The 17765-nt window shown below is 46.7% G+C and overlaps 1 protein-coding gene and 1 long non-coding RNA gene across 4 annotated transcripts in view; one reads left to right on the top strand and one right to left on the bottom strand.

Annotated features, from left to right (window-relative positions):
• STK35 (serine/threonine kinase 35) overlaps positions 1 to 6532 on the bottom strand; it is a 48880-nt gene extending 42348 nt beyond the window's left edge. For 2 of the 3 annotated variants that reach the window (XM_069243294.1, XM_069243295.1), the window contains exon 1: positions 5865 to 6532. In XM_069243294.1, coding sequence (XP_069099395.1) covers positions 5865 to 6357 — 493 coding nt within the window. In that variant the 5' untranslated portion in view covers positions 6358 to 6532. The remainder of the gene's footprint in view (positions 1 to 5864) is intronic. The other variant, XM_069243293.1, reaches the window with a different exon arrangement.
• A 134-nt stretch (positions 6533 to 6666) lies between these two features.
• Positions 6667 to 17765, top strand: part of LOC138303830 (uncharacterized) — a 99086-nt gene continuing 87987 nt past the window's right edge. Inside the window, exon 1 of the long non-coding RNA XR_011205456.1 lies at positions 6667 to 6897. This is a non-coding gene — a long non-coding RNA (uncharacterized lncRNA). The remainder of the gene's footprint in view (positions 6898 to 17765) is intronic.

The following is a 17765-nucleotide window of genomic DNA, read 5'->3' on the forward strand; positions in this document are numbered from 1 at the left end:
TGGTTATCTACTCTCCCTACAGCCTCATGGTACAGAGTCAGTAAAAGTGCTCTGAAACGCCACACGTGGCTTCTCTGACAGCAGCACCACGGGCTGAATAAAAAAAAAAAACTCTCAGCTGATCAGTATGAGCAGGCCTCCTTTCCCACTCAGAAGTAGGTCACATGCGTCAGTCAAGCATCTGTCCCAGTGGTCCTTTTACCCACTCGAAAATAGGTCGTCCCTGTGAGCAGAGCATCTGACCGTAAGGTCTCATGTTCATGCCCAGATCTGGTAGGCAAATAGCAATGCTTGCCTGTATCATCAGAAGCCTAGCAACAAACGATGCAGGCACGGCATTGGCCAATACCTCCATATACGCAGCATTGTTTGCTCTGCTGAGAACTGAGATGCAGTGTTGCTGCAAGTTCTAGCACCGATTATAACTAACCTACTGTCATCTTACTGCATCACACTACCCTGAAGGGAGTAGACAAGAACATAGTTTCTGCATGGCTCTGGCCACCTTCGATCAAAGATTGAATAAATCAAGCTTGCCCAAGTTACTGGTTCAAATCAGACTGGAGCTGCTGATTGTCAAGTGTCAACCTGCTTATAGACCTAAATTTACAAAAAAAAAAAAACACACACCTATTGGCATACAATTTCTAGCCTTGATCAGAAGGCATGAATGGCATGGACACCGCTTCCAAAGCTACTGCTGAGGTTGGAAGCAAATTAGCACAGCAGCATGCGCTCCACGGCCTAACAGAACCTGTCAGAAACCGACCTGGGGAGGCACAGGAGTTCAGACCTTCACCTCCTTCTACTCCTTGAAGAGAGAGTAGTCACTTCCTGCTCTCCACGAATCGTTGGGTAAGGGAAATAATATCCTTGCTTCTACTTTACCCCTGAAATGAAGTGCTTAGAGGCAGGGGAAGAAGTTATATCATAAAGGAAAGTTACACATGAAATTACTTTCTGAACCTGCTATCAAAAGGGACAATGTTTTATGTAGCAATGAAACTGCATGCTATGCAACACATTAATGCCCACGCTTAAACTCTCACTCTGCAGGACGATGGATCCTGTCAAGAAACCAAGCCTCAATATACTGTAGGAGTATGTACATGGGTATTAACATAGCCCAGGTAGTATAACAGGACTAGGTAGAAGAACATCAGTAGGCACAACAGCGAGACTTGGTTAATGCCAAGTTAGGGTAGCCTCAAAGAAATCCGAAAACTATGCCTGCAGGCCATAAATGGGCCCACTAAGCCCATCTACTCTGCTTTTAAGGGCACTGTAAGCATGGTACACATAGGTTCTACTTGCCCCACCACAAAGTGCCACTTTTACAGTAGCATACAAGAGAGCATTACGAAATAGTCAGTGCAGACATTTCACTGCCAGCACCGTACAAGGATCATGGTTTTAGGAATAAAAAAATGTTTCCACCACCTGTTGGATGAATAGGTTGTTGGTGTGTAAGGCCCACTCGAATGGATGTGCCTAAGCAAATTAATGAAAAGCCTCTGCTGTACAGAGAGGCCATTTTCATCAGTTCCTCCCACCCAAGCACAATATTTGTAAGGAATAGACACTGATAGTTTTCTTTTTTGACTCAAATCAAAGCAAAAGAGTTTATAGTGCGCGCTACTCACCCGTGAGGGTCTCAAGGCGCTTGAAGGGGGGGTGGGGTGTTACTGTTCAAACAGCCAAGTCTTGAGGTTTTTCTAAAGAGCAGAAGGTCTTTGGTTTTGCGGAGCGGGAGTTCCAGGTTTTGGGGGCGAGGTATGAGAATGCCCTGCCTCCTGTGGTGGTTCGTTTGATGTGGGGGACTGTAGCTAGTGAGAGGTCGGCTGATTGGAGGTTGCGGGTGGGAGTGTGGAAGTTCACTCTTTCGTTGAGGTAGGTTGGGCCGGTGTTGCGGAGGGATTTGTGCGCGTGGATGAGGATCTTGAAAGTTATTCTCTTGTCTATGGGGAGCCAGTGAAGGGTTTTGAGGTGTGGAGAGATATATGTTTGTGGAGGGGGAGGTCCAGGACGAGGCGTGCAGCCGTGTTTTGGATTCTATGGAGATTGCGTATGAATTTAAGTGTGGTGCCGGCGTAGAGGGCGTTACTGTAGTCTAGTATGCTGCTGATGAGTGCGTGGGTGACTGTCTTCCTGGTATCTGAGGGAATCCATTTGAAGGATTTTTTCAGTGTGCAGAAGCAGGAAGAGGTGACTGTATTGATTTGCTGTGTCATGGAAAGGGAGGGGTCCAAGATGATGCCGAGGTTGCGTGCGTGGTTGGGTGCGGGGCCTAGGGTGGTGGGCAACCAGAAGTCATCCCATATGGTTTTGTTGGGGCCATAGATGATGATGATGATTTTGGTTTTGTCAGAGTTAAGCTTGAGGTGGTTTGTTGTCACCCAGTTGGCGGAGTTGAGAGCGGCGTGTAGGTTGGTTTTGGCAGTGGTGGGGTTGCGTGTGAGGGAGAGGATGAGTTGGGTGTCTGCGTAGGATTTTGAATGAATAAATGATGGAATTCATACCCCACGCAGCTGCTCCGAGTGTGTCCAAGCACTAAAGTGCATGTAAATAGAGTGGCAGCATAAAAAAAAAAAAAAAAAGAAGAAGGATGTTGGAGTGCACCTAGAAAGAGTGAGTAGGAGGTGAGCTGCTGTGTTTTGCACTACTTGCAGGCGTTGAATCAAAGAAGCTGGAAGGCAAAAATATAAAGCATTAGAGTAGTCCAATCTAGATAGAACGGACGCTTGAGACTTTCTGGGCTTCTTAGGGTTGAAAAAACAAACAAAAAAAAAACAAAAAACATTTCTTCAGAGCCTTCATTTGCCACAAACACTTAAAACTGAAGCGTTTTGGCCTTTAAAGAAAAGGTGATCATTAAATACAACCCCAAGATTTCCTGCAGCTCGTGTGGGTGTAAATATGACTGAATGATTCTTACTCATTCGGTTGGAAAGCCAAGTTCTGAATGCATGAACCCACTTTTAAGGGGGAGAGAACAGCCATGAGACGGGGCACTGGAGAGAAAAACGGGTGTTTTCAGAAGGTTAGGGGACACAAACCTCTCTTTAAGCAAGCATATCTAGAAAAGTCACAAAAGAGGAAAGAAAACTACTATGTAGATCAATAAACATCAAAGAGTGAAAAATTGTGAGGGCAGGGATGTATATAGAAGGCAAAGAAGAATGTTGTTGTAGTAGTCGCCATAAAAAGTAGACTTAGCCAATGTTTAAAGTTCTAGGTGTAAATCCAACTGGAAGCTCGTTGACGTCCAACCACAGACCCTTTTATGAGGCTGGTTATACCGATTTAAGATGAATGCACAGCTAGGTGTCATCAACATGAACGATGTACGAGCTGAACACAAGGCAGTTACAAACTGTAAATAAATTGAAATAAATAAGTTTGGGCAAGAGCTCCGGATGGAGTGCACGATAAGGTAGTGGACTGGGTTCCAAGTAAAAATCAAATATATGATTTATCAAGTCGTCCGCTCCACCTTCACCCCCCACCCTCCCCCCTCCCTCATTCACGTTAAAACCCTTTCAAATATCAGACATCCGAGCCCGAGACAGGCAAGCAACTCCAGTAGGTTGGGGTGAAACTTACTGAAAGGTAGAAGATCTTTAAAAATAAACACATTACTTCCACAGTATTAGTCTTTGTTACACAAACCAGCCGTAGGAGAGGCTGAACAAATCAAGACAGTTTTCCTTGCACTCTTCAATTCATTTTAAGAGATCGAGAATACTTCTGAAATGGGGTGATACTATTGGGGAGATTGGAGGGGAATAGGGAATAATGATCAATGATGAGCAAAAAAAAATGCTCTAAAGAGCCAGAACCTGTGGAATCACAACGCAAAAGCTTTCGTGGCATTTGCAATGTTAGTTCCAAAGAAAGGCATTTAACTACAGACCATGGTCCTTTCGATAGGTACATTCCGAAAGATGCCCTTACTTTGCAAAAGAAAAAGGAAAAAAAAACACCAATGTATTCTTTTGACAGACCATAGACAACATTTAATCTACGTGGGCAAGTATAAACGTAAACCAGGGATCCCGCTCCACGTCAGAATGTGTTCTTCTACAAATCTCGTCTTACAGATCCTGAATGATGCACGGCATTATACAGAATGCATAACATCATGCCAAAGCAAAAGGTCCTCAACCCCTTGTAGTAATATGATGCTAAGAAACTGGGCCCCAGTGGGACTGCTTTCCAAAGCCTTTCCAAAAATTGTGGAGCCTGCTGCACTTTTATATTGCGAGATGAGCGAACAGTTTAATGTGCATACCCAGATGCACATTACACAGACTGTTTGCTCATCTCACAATGAGAAACTGGGTATCCTATTCATGCGTGGTGCAACAAACAGCTCTAATGACGTGGATAATGAGACAAGACACACTACCACCATTATGTGGTAAAACTCTAGCATGCTGCTCTGTACGATCCTCATTCTGTTCACTACAAGCAGTTATGTTTGATTTATTGCTCACGGACAGCATGCAGTATGGTGTGATAACGCTATATAGTGTAAGACGTGTGCAGCAAACTTAGTGTCCTTAAGTTTGCTCTACTTTGCTGCAACATGCTCCGCTTATAGCCGAAAGTTAGAGCTGCGCCTCTGTCATTTGGTGCTGTTTGACAAGCATGGGCTGTTGGGTGCAAGAGACATGTTCCTTGAAATTCTGCGATTCAGCAGCAAGTTTTTCCTGAAGAAAACGTCTTCTGTATTATTTCTTAACCTCACACAGCTTTTTAAAAAGTTACAGGCAAATGTGTGACGAGTTGATTACATTGGGCGCGTCTTGTCTTGTTTATGCCATTACCAGTCGGAAACTGAAGTCGCAGAATTCAAGGAAAAAATAATTCTACTTCGACAGCTCACCACGCACGGACCAGGGGAAGTTGGCAGCTATAGTCACCTCATGGGTCACAACGTATGTTATATGCTGTTCTGTGTTTACGACTAAGGTTACTGACATCTCTAAGCTGCAGGCTGTAATTCTTTGGTGAAGTTGCATGGATGCACATTTGTGCAGGTGGGCGCCTTTGTTGCATCGCCCTTCCAGCTTGTGTCACACCAGATAGTCTTCCCATCCCCCAAAGCTCGAGCTTCCTCTTAGTGCTGGGCGTTCTTATCTCCTGTGCAACCTTCAACCGACCACCTTATTCAACTGTCAGTGCAGACTAAAGGCATCCACTAGGTCTTGAAAGGCCACGAACTCTGGCCCCATGACACCGCTCGTCACCCCACAACCCCAGGAAACTCAGACACAGAGATCGGGCTACAGTGCGGAATGAACCCCCACACAGCTGGCACCATTGGAGGGCACTGCTCGGGGCTCTTGACCTGGAACACTTCAAACATCAAAACTCTGGCATAGTCATTGCCCAAGCTCCCTGACCCTCTGGTAGCCTGCTCCCCCATAGATGAGGGCTCTAGTGAATACCTAGAGGTGGTCTCATCGTTCCCCCTTGTGGCGGCGACTGTAGGCCTCTAGCTCTTTGTTCCCTATCCTCTCCCTAATGTCTCTCCCAGCATGCAGGCCTCAAGTCAGCCCTGGCACCTGTCATAGCATGGGGCCATCTGCTGGAGGGGTGTAACCTTCCAACCCATCACTCCCTTCCACTAAACGGCGGTGCAGGCCTCACATCAATGGGAACAAGTGAGTCCCAGAACTAGTTGCCCCACTCCCTCCTCCCGGGGTAAATCGGTTTCCCAAACCACCCCTCCCCGGGGCTTCACAGAGATCAATACCAGCAATGGCCGCAGGTCAGAGCCCTCGCTGCCAGTGCAGGCCTCAAATCCCCGTGCTCTAGTACTTCCCACGCCGCCCGTCCACCATACCCCCGGTTCTCACCCTTCAGCGAAGTCTCCACCAGGCGCAAGTAAAGCTCGGAGCTCTTGTTGCCGTGGCTCATGCGTTGGGCAAGGCCGCTGCGCTGCAGGACACACTCCTCGAACTGCACCACGTTCTGGTGCCGGCGGCGCAGGCTGGTCAGAGCCCAGAACTCGGAGAGGGCCAGCTCCACGTTCTCGGGCGCGTCACAACGGATGCGTTTCACCGCCACACGGGCCCCGGAGCGTCGGGCCTGCGCTTCGTACACCACTCCGTAGCTGCCTCGCCCGATCTCGGCCAGCAGAGTGTAGCGGGGCCGGGAAGGCGCGGGCAGCAGGGACGGCGTGAGCGGCCTCCTCTGCTGCTGCTTCACGTCGGTCTCCATGGACTCGGGCTCCGGCGGGTTCACGAGGGGCTGCAGCAGACGCAGGGCCGGGCCCCGCCGCTTCTTGCGCTCTGCCGCGCCGATGCTCTTTGTCCCGCGGGGGCCACCATTAAGCGTCGCGGTCTCCATGGCTGTGCCGGCACGGCCCCCACCCTCATTCCGGCTTCTGCGTCGTTGGGTAAGACGGCGGTTCACAGCAGCTGCGAGGAAACAAATCACAAGTGGGGTTTGAGAAGTGGGTGTGTAATGGACGAACTACACGAGCAAAGCACACGCGCGCCGGCCTCTCAGAGACTGAGCCAATGGCCCAACGGCGAGAGAGAGAAAAGGAAGCAGAGGTAGAGACCAACTGAAGGGATAGCGCAGGTGTGTTGAACTGTTTGGAGGACTGCTAACTGGGGGCGGCTTCATATGGGCTCACAGTGACTCTTTATGTGGACATCTGCTACGAAGCCAAACACAAAAGAGGGGAAAGATATTAGGTTAGACAGCGTAAAGAAAATTAATCCCCTCCTGCGCTCTGTGTATTGTGGTATCATCCTACCCGTCACGTTCAAAAAGGAGTTTGGCGAAGGACGTTCCATTCTATCTATGAATAAGAGGAGGGATTACTGTCACAGGTGGACGTTTTTCTGAAGGTCTCCTAAAGACAACAGCTGCTACGTGACGGTAATCAGTTGAGCTACTCTCCTAAGAGATACACGCATGGAAGTATCAACAACTTACCTGTTCCAGGCTTCATAGGGACCGACCTTAGTCGGAGCCCCCCTCCCCTCTTGGTATGCCCAGCCATGCAGCCGTGTCTCTCCACCCTTCACGGAAGAGGACCGCTACGCAAGCGCGCGCGGGAGATTGAAAAAGTGGGTTTTCCCACGCGGGGAAGGGGGCGCGCGTGGCCTGGCTACGAGTCCGCGGGGCGAGGAAGACGGTGTGAGGGGGGCCAGGCCTGACAAGGGCCGAGACGTAACAGGCGCCGTTTGAGTGGGTCACTCATTGGGCATTGCAAGTGAGCATTGGTTTCAAGGTCTGGGGCAACACAGGTTAGGCCAATAGCCAATCATCAATGATCACCTATAAACAGAATGCACACAATATGCTCAGCCTTTTCTTGATGCAAGGACAATCTTTTTTTAGATTCTAGTACTCTGGTTTTACTCTTGCTTTTGATAAAACTGAAAAAAGTGAACCACTGCAGTACAAGTTATTGGGGTGGAGTACATTGTCAGTAATGTATACATGAATTTACCAAAGAATACATTAGTAACGATATAACATGACAGAAGAATTACACTCTTACAACTACCGGTGGGATAATCTTTGCTTTCCTTTCCTTAATAGAATTGAGAATTCTTTTTGTTTTTTTGTCCTCATTCACCCTGGGCAATGTGCGAAACCTCCTTTGCTTATCAGCCAAAACGTGGGAAGTTTTCTCGGCCTGGGGTTACCCTCTCTTCTCAAACAATCCTTAGACTGTCTCAATTTCCCAAGGATTTCAGAGCAGGGTATGTAATCATTGGACCAATAGCACGGAACCGTTTCAATTCCTACATTAAGTACAGTAAAATTATATACATCAGTGATCTGGTTTCCAATCCAATAATGGTACCCAAAAATTCCCTCGCACCCTATCCTTTCCCCCTATTGATTGATCCAAATCTGCTGTGCTGAAAACATCCCTAAGCCATTCTGCATGGCCTGGCGGGGCCTTCAACATCCACTTTCTACAAATTTCTCGCCTCCCTAGCACTATTGCATAAAATACTAACTTCGTGTCAATAGATGTATCCCGACCAGGCCGCCCCTGCCGATCCTGGGATTGACCGAAGATTATTAACTGTAAGGAGGGCTCAATTTCCCGCTTCAATATACTCAAAATTGTTCCACATACTCCTTCCCAAAAATGTCGAACATCCAAACATCCCCAAAACATATGAATATCTGTTGCATGAGCCAAACCACACTTTGGACATTTCACCTCCTGCCCACCCTTCATTTTGGATAGCTTCTCAGGAGAGATGTAAACTCTATGTATCGTGTAGTAGTGATTTTTCCTCAGAGCGGCAGGTTTCACAATACCATAAAGCAATGCTAACGACTCTTTCCACCACCTCTTAACCGACTCTTCCGGAAAGAAATCTCCCCACAACTCTATGGGAAGATCAAATTCACCGTCTACTCCTTCTAGGATCCCCCAATACCAGGCTGACACTCTGTGGGGACCTACTAAAGGGCTCGGGATGATCTCATTCAAAGGGTTGTACGTCCCAACACCTTCCTTAATCCCCTTAGCCCAGTGTTTCCCAAAGTGTGCACCGTGGCTCCCTGGTGCGCCATCAGAACTCACCAGTGGCGCCGCACACTTCTAAGGAACACTGAAATGCTTTCATTTTCATACTACCGTAGGGCCCCATTCTAAAAATACATCACATTTAGAATGAGGCTTTACAGGAGTATGAAAACGAAAGAATCACAGTGGAAATAAATCGAACTTGTTAGGGTTTTGCAATGTTATGTTGTAAAGTGTAAAACCCATCAAGTTTGATTTGTTTCCACTGTGAGTCTCTCTTTCATACTATGGTACAGATAACAAAGCTGCATGGTAGTATGACAGAGAAAGACTTGCAGTGGAAACAAATCAAACTTGATGGATTTTACAATAGACATCATAACATTGCAAAAACCTAACAAGTTTAATTTATCTGCACTGCAATTCTTTCTGTTTCATACTACTGTACGGCTCCATTCTAAGGACAAGTTACGTTTAGAATGGAGCCGAACAGTAGTATTAAAAAGAAAGAATCACAGTGGAAATAAATCAAACTTGTTAGGGTTTTGCATTGTTACATAGTAAATTGTAAAAACCATCAAGTTCGATTTGTTTCCACTCAGTGTTTAAATATTTATAAATAAAAACATGCCTGAAAGCTCTCCTCTGAAACATGTGGCTGCTGCAGTTAAATATGCATGCACAGAATATTGAGGCAGCAGTAATCCTAAAGCCATCTTGGGCCTCTTCAATCCATTTACAGCCTCTCCCTGCCCCTTCAGCTCACTCTTGCATCTTTCTCCCAATGTGGAGCTTTTACGTCCTTCTTTTTCTTCACCCTTCCCATATGTGCCTTTGCTCACAGTAAATGCCTAATGCAGAAAACTAAGGCCCATATTTATGAAAAGTTTGTGCCGCATTTGCATCATTTTTTTATGCAAAAGCAGCGCAAACTCACAAAATATAAGTATATTTTGTAAGTCTGCGCTGCTTTTGCGTCACAAAATAATGCAAATGTAGCACAAACGTTTCATAAATATGGGCCTAAGTGGCAGTCCTTAAAAATAAGTGCTGTGCCCCCCACTGTATACCCAGTGCTTAATTTGTAGATAAAAATGTGATGGTGATGAAAGCTCTCTTTTGAAACAAGCGGATGCTGCATTTAAATGTGCGAGCCTTCTCGGGCCTCTTTAATCCATTTACAGCCACTCCCTACTCCTTCAGCTCACTCATGCAGCTTTCTACTTTCTCCCTTAGTGATGCTTTTTAGTTTCTCTTCCTCCACGTTTCCCATATGTATCTTTTGCTCTTCTTAAATGTCTGATGCAGAAACCCGGAAACCACCTGCTCAAATCAATCCCTGCGGAAAGCACTGGCTCAAATTAAGCACTGTTAGCACTGCGACTCTTTCTCTTTCATACTACCATACGGCTCCATTATAAAGATGTTATGTTTGGAACAGAGCCGTACGGTAGTATGATAAAGAAAGAATCACAGTGCAAAAATCAAACTAGTTAGGGTTTTGCAATGTGCATTTGCAGCCCTGAGTAACCCATGTGGGAATGCCATGTGGGGATGTTATGGAAGCCACAGCTGTCAGCGTCTGGAGTGGTTTGGACTAGCACATGACGTCTTGCCTAATAAATAAAGAGTATGTCCATTTAGGCAGGGTCAGGCCCAATCAGGACAATGATAGAGTGTCACTTCTGTCAGTGTTCTGCAGCTACTCAATAAAAGAGGGTAATCATGAAATTACAAAAATGTCAACATTTAAGAGGAAAGCGGGAAATTGAAAAAATAAGAATCAGGAGAATGTATTTCTCCCCTTGAGGCCTGAATCAGGTCTATTGTCATATATGGGTCTTCCAAGTGTGGTGCTGGAGGATCTGAGATCAAAAATACTAATGTGCTTTTTTTTTTTTACGTGCCAGGAACAAGGAGAAAGCGCAATGGCAGGCAGAAAGAGTGTGATAAAAATGTTGTGCACTGGCCTTCAGCAGCAGATTACTGGCAGTGCATACTCCAAGCCACTAAAGACAAGTCCCTATCGCAGAAGCCCTTTATCAGCTTCATCCCAATTATTTTTTAGGAAGAAAAATGGAAGTGCTCCCAAATCCTGGCTTACACCCCCCCACCCGTCAAAAAAAGTGACATAACAGGGAGCCGCAGCCAATGGCCAATAGGTCAAGGGAGCCACTGGTCGAAAAAGTTTGGGAACCACTGCCTTAGCCCATTCTCCTTTTTGCAAAAACTTCCACCTAGACAGAGAACCCCACGTTTTCAGCACCAATTCTTCCCAGGAAAGAAGATCCCCCTCAGGAAACAACTCTCCCCAGTGCTCTACTCCAGCCTGTTTTATCGGTAACGCTAAAATATCTTGAAAACATTCTGGAGTACCCGGGGAATCCCAAATAGGTGCATTAAAATTATAATAGGTAAGTTTTGCCGATTGTCTAATCTGATACCAGCATTCTGCTAGTCCCCGCATAATTTTCAGTCTTATCTTTTTGAAGAATTTAGGGTCCCCGAATTTAAAAATGAAATTAGTTGAAGCACCTTTGATATTAGAAGCCATTATCTTAAACATTAAACCAGTGGTTGTAGAGTCTGAAGCGAAGAAAACTCTGACATTTTTCAAAAGAAAAGCCAAAGCATAATATTGCAGTTCAGGTAATGCCAAACCACCCTTTTGCTTACACCGACGCAACTTCCTCCGGGAAATTCTAACCCCTTTAGAATTCCAAATAAAGTCGTTTATCAAGCACTGCATTTTTTCTATATATTTTTTCTGCATAGGGAGTGGAGAAGTGGAAAACGGAAAATTCCACTTTGGAAGGATAGACATTTTTACCAGATTAACCCTGCCAATAATCGATAAAGGAAGATGGGTCCAGCCTTTTAATAGGCTCTTACATTCCAGCAGCAATTTTACCTGATTCCTCTCTGCTAATTGATTAATGTTTTGAGGTATCAAAATTCCCAAATATCTAATTTCCTTCTTACAGTAAACAGATTTATAATCCATGTTCCAGGCCATGATCTCTGTTTTTTCCACATTCACTTGGTATCCAGAGACCTTACCGAACTCTTCAGCTAGCCTAAGAATCTCAGGGAATGCAGTAGATAAATTGTCTATGAAAAGCAAAAGATCGTCAGCATACAAGGCTAGTTTTCTCTCCCAACCCTGACAACAAAAGGGGGAGATCACAATATTCCGCCGAATCGTCCTTGCAAAAGGATCCATATATAAGTTAAATAATACAGGAGATAACGGGCAGCCCTGTCTAGTGCCCCTAGCAATAACAATTTGGCCGGTAAGATTCCCATTCACAAGTATTCTAGCAGTTGGAGCTCTATAGATTTGATTTACTACCCCGCACAAATTACTTCCCAAATTAGCTTTTCTTAACAGAAACTTTAAATAGCCCCAACTTACTTGATCAAAGGCTTTAGCTGCATCAATTGTGATAATCCCCACAGGGGAATCAAACGATACTGCCATATCTATAGCCCCAATAAATTCATATGTCAGCTCGTGGAGGTATCTGCCCTTCGAAAAGCCCTTCTGATCCGACTGTATTAAACTGTTTACCACTCTATTTAATCTATCCGCCACGATTTTGGAAAACAACTTGTAGTCACTGTTCAGTAGTGAGATAGGTCTGTAGGATGTACGTTTAGTCGGATTTTTACCGGGTTTCAAAATCAACGTGATAACTGCATCATTCCATGATGAAGGCATATCTATCTCGTTAGAAAAAACCTTACTAAACAGCTCAAGTAAAATCGGGCTTATTGAATCGCCTAAGACTTTATATACCTCCACCGGGATACCATCGGGGCCCGGAGCTTTCCCTTCTTTGCCCCCCACTAAGGCCGCCCATACTTCCCCAGCCGTAATAGGGCCATTCAGAAATTCCTGAGTTTGTTGCGAGATTTCTGGTAACATATCTTGAGCTAGCCAGTCTTCCACCAACTTTTCTTGCCCGTCCACATGTTCTGTATACAAAGATGAATAAAAGTCCTGAAACCCACGTTCAATATCCTCACTACGTGTCAGTTTTTCACCTGTATCCTCAACCACTATTTCCTTAATCTGATTCCTGACCTGATCTGATTTAGCTTTCCAGGCTAGCAATTTCCCTGAACTTTCCCCATATTCAAAATGTTTTAATTTGCTAACCTCCCATCTTTTCACAATACGTGCCTGTAGAATATTAGCCAATTGTGTTCTTAGCTCGGCCAGCTCCACTCTTCCTGCCTCCTCCTCCTGAGACCCACCCCCTTTACCAACCAACATTTCGGTTTTTATCAACATTTCCTGTTCTAAAGCCCTTATTTTGTCTCTGAACACTTTACGTTTATAACATGAAATACTTTTATTCACCCCTCGTATTACCGCCTTAAAGGAGTCCCAAACCACTGATTTTTTTTTTTTAATATATTTTTATTAACATTTTGCTGTTACACAGTTACATACTTGTTCGTTTCACATGCATTTTTTGTTCATAATGCTATATTCTACTTTTTGTTCATTGTTTGTTCTTTTTATTATCGTTAGTCTTATTGTTCTTTATTTAACAAACTGTGCTCATTTACTTGTTAAAGCGCATTTCCTTTCTTCATTTCACTGTTCTGTATAATCAACAATCAAACAACAAACTTGAACCCCTTCTTCCTTGTAACTTGGGAGGGTGGTGTAAAGGGTTAGGTGCAAGAAGACAAGGGTGGTGGGAGGGGAAGAGGAAGGTGGGGGGGAGGGAGAACACGAGGTATGTGATATACAATTTCTGTTGGCAATCATATTGGGCTAATTGGAGGTAGGGAAAAAGAGGAAGGGGAGAAAAAAGAAAAAAACAGACCCCATGAGGTCAACTTTACGGCTTTGTGCGAATGGCTTTTGTAATTGTTGGCTTGAAGGTACTATGATATATCCATTTTTGAGCAGGGGAAGATGTCAACCCAGGGCGCACCGGCGCACCGTGGGGGCGGCGGGTCACTCACTCTGCTTGCTATTTCTGTCAGTGGAGTGGGGGTCAGAGATCCAACTGTCTTCGCTCCCTTACTCTCGATGTGATCTATGTGTGGTTTGGGTCTGTTTTGGGTGCCTGCCTATGTGCTTCCATCATTTGGTTCCATCCTCGGTGTGGATTGGATTTCACTGGTTTCTCCTACTGGGCTTGCCAGCCTCTTATTTATACTTTCCCAGCTTGTCATTAAATTCTCCCACCCCGGAGCTATAGGAACCTGGCGGATATTCCTGGCTTCTTCTGCTTTTAGGACCTGTAGTTCAGCTCTAGACCATGTTGATATATCCCTTTTCCAGTCGGTCAGCAGAGGGTGATCCGCGGCCTTCCAGCCCCTCGAGATTAGTCTCTTATAAAGGGCCAGGGAGAGGTCCAGAAAGCGCCCCTTCACTTTTCCGCAAAGTGCAGCTGTTCTGAGGCCCAGCAGGCACATCTCAGGGGTGGGTCTCAACTCAAACTCAAACAATTCAGTTAGGGTGGGCAATATTTCCCTCCAGCCAGTCTGGATCACCGGGCAAGTCCAAACCATGTGGTCAAAATCCGCCCCTCCTCCTCCGCATCTCGGGCAAGTCCCCGGGGTTCCTCCATATATACGGAATAGCCTGTGAGGCGTGAGGTATGTTCTGTGCAAATAATTATATTGAATGTACCTTAACCGTGTATTGCGTGATATCTTCCGGGGGTAGGCCAGTATTCTCTTCCACTCTGAGTCAGTCAGTTCCCGCCCAACTGTGCCCTCCGAATGTCCTCTCAGCGACGTAAGGGGTCTAAGGCTGCCTCAACTTGGGCCCGATATATTTTGGTGATCAGATGTGATTCCTCCCCTAATGTCAACAGTGAGTGTAGGACCTCATGTGTGTCAGGTTCTGCATTCACCGTATCCCAGTGAGATTTGAGAGTGTGTACTAGCCTCCCGTAAAGCAGGAACTGCCCCCCGGGAACACCCTCTTCCGTTAATTCAACAAATCCCCTCATCACTCCCTCCTTGAAGAGTCCTCCCACTGCTTCTATTCCAGCTGACAACCAGGGGCCAAGTCCTGTGTTTCCCGGCCCCCTCCCCTTAGGTTCTATGGCAAGCACCGCCAGTGGCAAAGCTGGGGAATATGGAGGGCCCACTCCCACTCTTTTCGTGCATCTTTTCCAGCATGCCATTGCCACTTTTATCATTATATTGTTCCCAGGGGGGGTTATCTTTCTGTTTGCCATGCATGCCGCAATCCACGCCGTGTCAATTACTCCTTGGGCTGTATATTAATCCAGTTGGCCCCGGCCCGCAAGCCAACCGGGTATCCACTGTAATTGGGATGCCAGGTAGTATGCTTCAAAGTCAGGGGCTCCCAGGCCTCCCGCGTGGGGTGGTCTGCAGATAGTTGTAAGTGTGGTTCGTCTGCGCCCATTGTCCCATATTAGTTCTCTGAGTAATGTGTTCAGATCGCGGAACCATACCCAGGGTATTAACAGTGGCAAGTTGGTGAAGTAATAGAGAAGTCGGGGGAGCATGATCATCTTGGAAAGCGCCACTCTGGCCATCACTGACCGTTTCAGAGAGCGCCAAAATTCTACTGATGATCTCAGAGATCGGAGCGCTCTACCCAGGTTGCCCTCTCTTAAGTCTACCATGTCGTGGTAGATCTGGATCCCCAGGTATTTAAATGTCCGTGGAGCCCATTTCAGGTCTGTTGGGCACGCTGCAGGACATCTATATCCAGGCGTCAGGGGGAACACATATGTTTTATTACGGTTAAGTCTTAATCCTGACACCTCTCCGAACTCCTCCAGGGCGTTCAGGGCCCAGGGGAGACCACTCGCCCCATCTCTAAGATAGATCAAGATGTCGTCTGCGTATAGCGAGATAATGTGATCCGTTGGTCCCCACCGAATCCCTCTGCCCGCTCCGTCCCCGCGTACCCACGCCGCCAGGGGCTCCATCGCCAGGGCGAACAACAATGGAGATAGGGGTCATCCCTGTCTAGTTCCTCGGTGCACTGGGTAAGCAGCAGAGATTGTCCTACCCGTCTTGACCCTTGCCAGTGGGGATGAGTATAATAGGTCCACCCATTCGACCCAGCCCTCACCCAGGCCCATTTTTAACATTGTCGCCCTCAGATAGTCCCATCTGATTGAGTCGAAGGCTTTTTCAAAGTCCACTGCTAGCATGGTCCCGGCTGGCGGCTTCGATTCACTGGGCATATGTATGATAGAGAAAATGTGCCTAAGATTCAGAGAGGTGCTGCGACCAGGTATGAAACCGTTCTGGTCAGGATGTATCAGGGTGGACATAAGAGGTAATAGCCGGTTGGCCAGGATCTTACTGAGGATCTTAAAATCGCTATTTAGAATTGATAGTGGGCGAAAGTCTGTTACTGATGCCTCCCTACTATTTGTTTTAGGGAGTGGCACTACCAATGCCTCACGCAGTGTGCGTGGGAGTTCTCCGTTCTTTGCCGATTCCATATACATTTCTATCAGTCTGGGGACTAGTAAGGATTTATACTTTTTATAAAAATCGATTGGAAGACCATCTGTACCAGGGGTCTTCCCAGGGACCAGCTGTGCAATTGCTTCAGTTGTCTCATCCGTGGTCACTGGGCCCCCCAGGCCGACCCTGTCCTCTGTGCTCTATACCGGTAGGGGTATCCGAGTTAGGAAATTCAAGAATCCCCGTCCCCAAGTCTGTGGGTTTCCTATATAAGTGCGTATAGTAATCTCTAAATGCGTCGTTAATGGATTCTGGACTGAGTCTGCGTGTCCCCCCCCTGTCTAGTACACTTGCAATAGGGCCACTATCTCCGTTCGGGCGCACCAGCCATGCCAAGAGTCTACCGGATCTCCCCTCCTCTGATTGTATGGATGCCAGGTATCTTTGCATACTGTGGCATCTGAGTCGCTCTTCAGCTTGGGAGTGCTCCCTACGTGCACGTTCGTACTCTCCATCCGCTTGCCCTGCAGGGCCCTGTCTCAGCTCCCCCTCGTGAATGACCCTCTCCAGTGCGTTTAATTCTCTCTCAAGTGTACGTTTTATCCCCACCGACTGTCCAAGACAGTGACCCCGCGTCCCCACTTTGAGTGTCTCCCACTCTATGCCTTTGGCGGAAGTGGATCCCTGGTTAGCTTCTATATGTTCTGTTAGGTAGCATCGTAATTCCTCCCTGTATGCCTGGTCTTCTAACGCCGTCGGGAGCATTTTCCATGACGGTATGGGGGGTCTGTCATGTGATACCCTCAGTGTCAGTAATAGGGGGTTGTGGTCTGATATTTTGCGGGCAAGGTACTCCGCATGGGTAATACTTCGGGCCAGTCCCGCAGTGCAAACTATCCTATCGATTCTAGTGTGTACCTGGTGGAGGCCCAAGTAAAACGAATAATCCCTGGTCATTGGGTGTTGAAACCGCCAAGCATCTACCAGCCCCCAGGCGTCTAGCCACTCAACTAGTTTTTTTGCTGTTTTGATTGATGTTGCTCCCTGTAGTGGGGGGTTAGATCTAAGTCAATGTCGAGCACTGCGTTGAAGTCTCCTCCTATTAGTACTTCCCCCATGTGTTGACGAGTAAGGTGCCTAGACAGGCCCGTCATGAATGATGTTTGGTCCTGGTTGGGGGCGTATATACAACTCAGGATCAACTGGAGCCCCTGTAATTTCCCTTCCAATACGACAAACCTTCCCTCCCTGTCTATGTTGGAGGAATCAATCACAAAGGGGACCCCCGCCCTAATCCAAATCAGAGCTCCTCTTGCGTAAGCTGAATATTCTGTGGCAAACACCTGTCCCCTCCATCTCCGCCTTAGTTTCTCTCCCTCTCCGGGTGCGAGATGGGTCTCTTGTAACATAGCTATCTGCACCCCTCTCCTTTTTAAAAAGGAAAGAATTCTATGTCTCTTAGCAGGAGTACCCATCCCCCTAACATTCCAAGTTATGATATTGTAGTCCGCCATCCTATTCTCAAAGCCTGTTGTATGTAGGGTTGGCACGCCCATGGCCCGACCGACTCCCCCATAAGCTTGTACCTTCATTATGTTCAGTCCATTTCACACATGTAGCCGATATAACTAGTAACAGCAAACCCCAACTCCCCATCCCCAGGGCACCTCCGGAACTGTAGGCTGCCCAATAAGTTCTGCAACACTGCAAATTATACAAACACATCAATGCAATACTCGCCAGTCAGGACCGACAGGCGAGAGGCAGGTCCGGGGGAGCGGCCAGGTCCGGAGGGGCCATTTCACTACTTATCTTGTCTCGCCTT

Source organism: Pleurodeles waltl, chromosome 7, assembly GCF_031143425.1.
Source record: "Pleurodeles waltl isolate 20211129_DDA chromosome 7, aPleWal1.hap1.20221129, whole genome shotgun sequence".
In the NCBI taxonomy this organism is placed as follows: Eukaryota; Metazoa; Chordata; class Amphibia; order Caudata; family Salamandridae; genus Pleurodeles; species Pleurodeles waltl.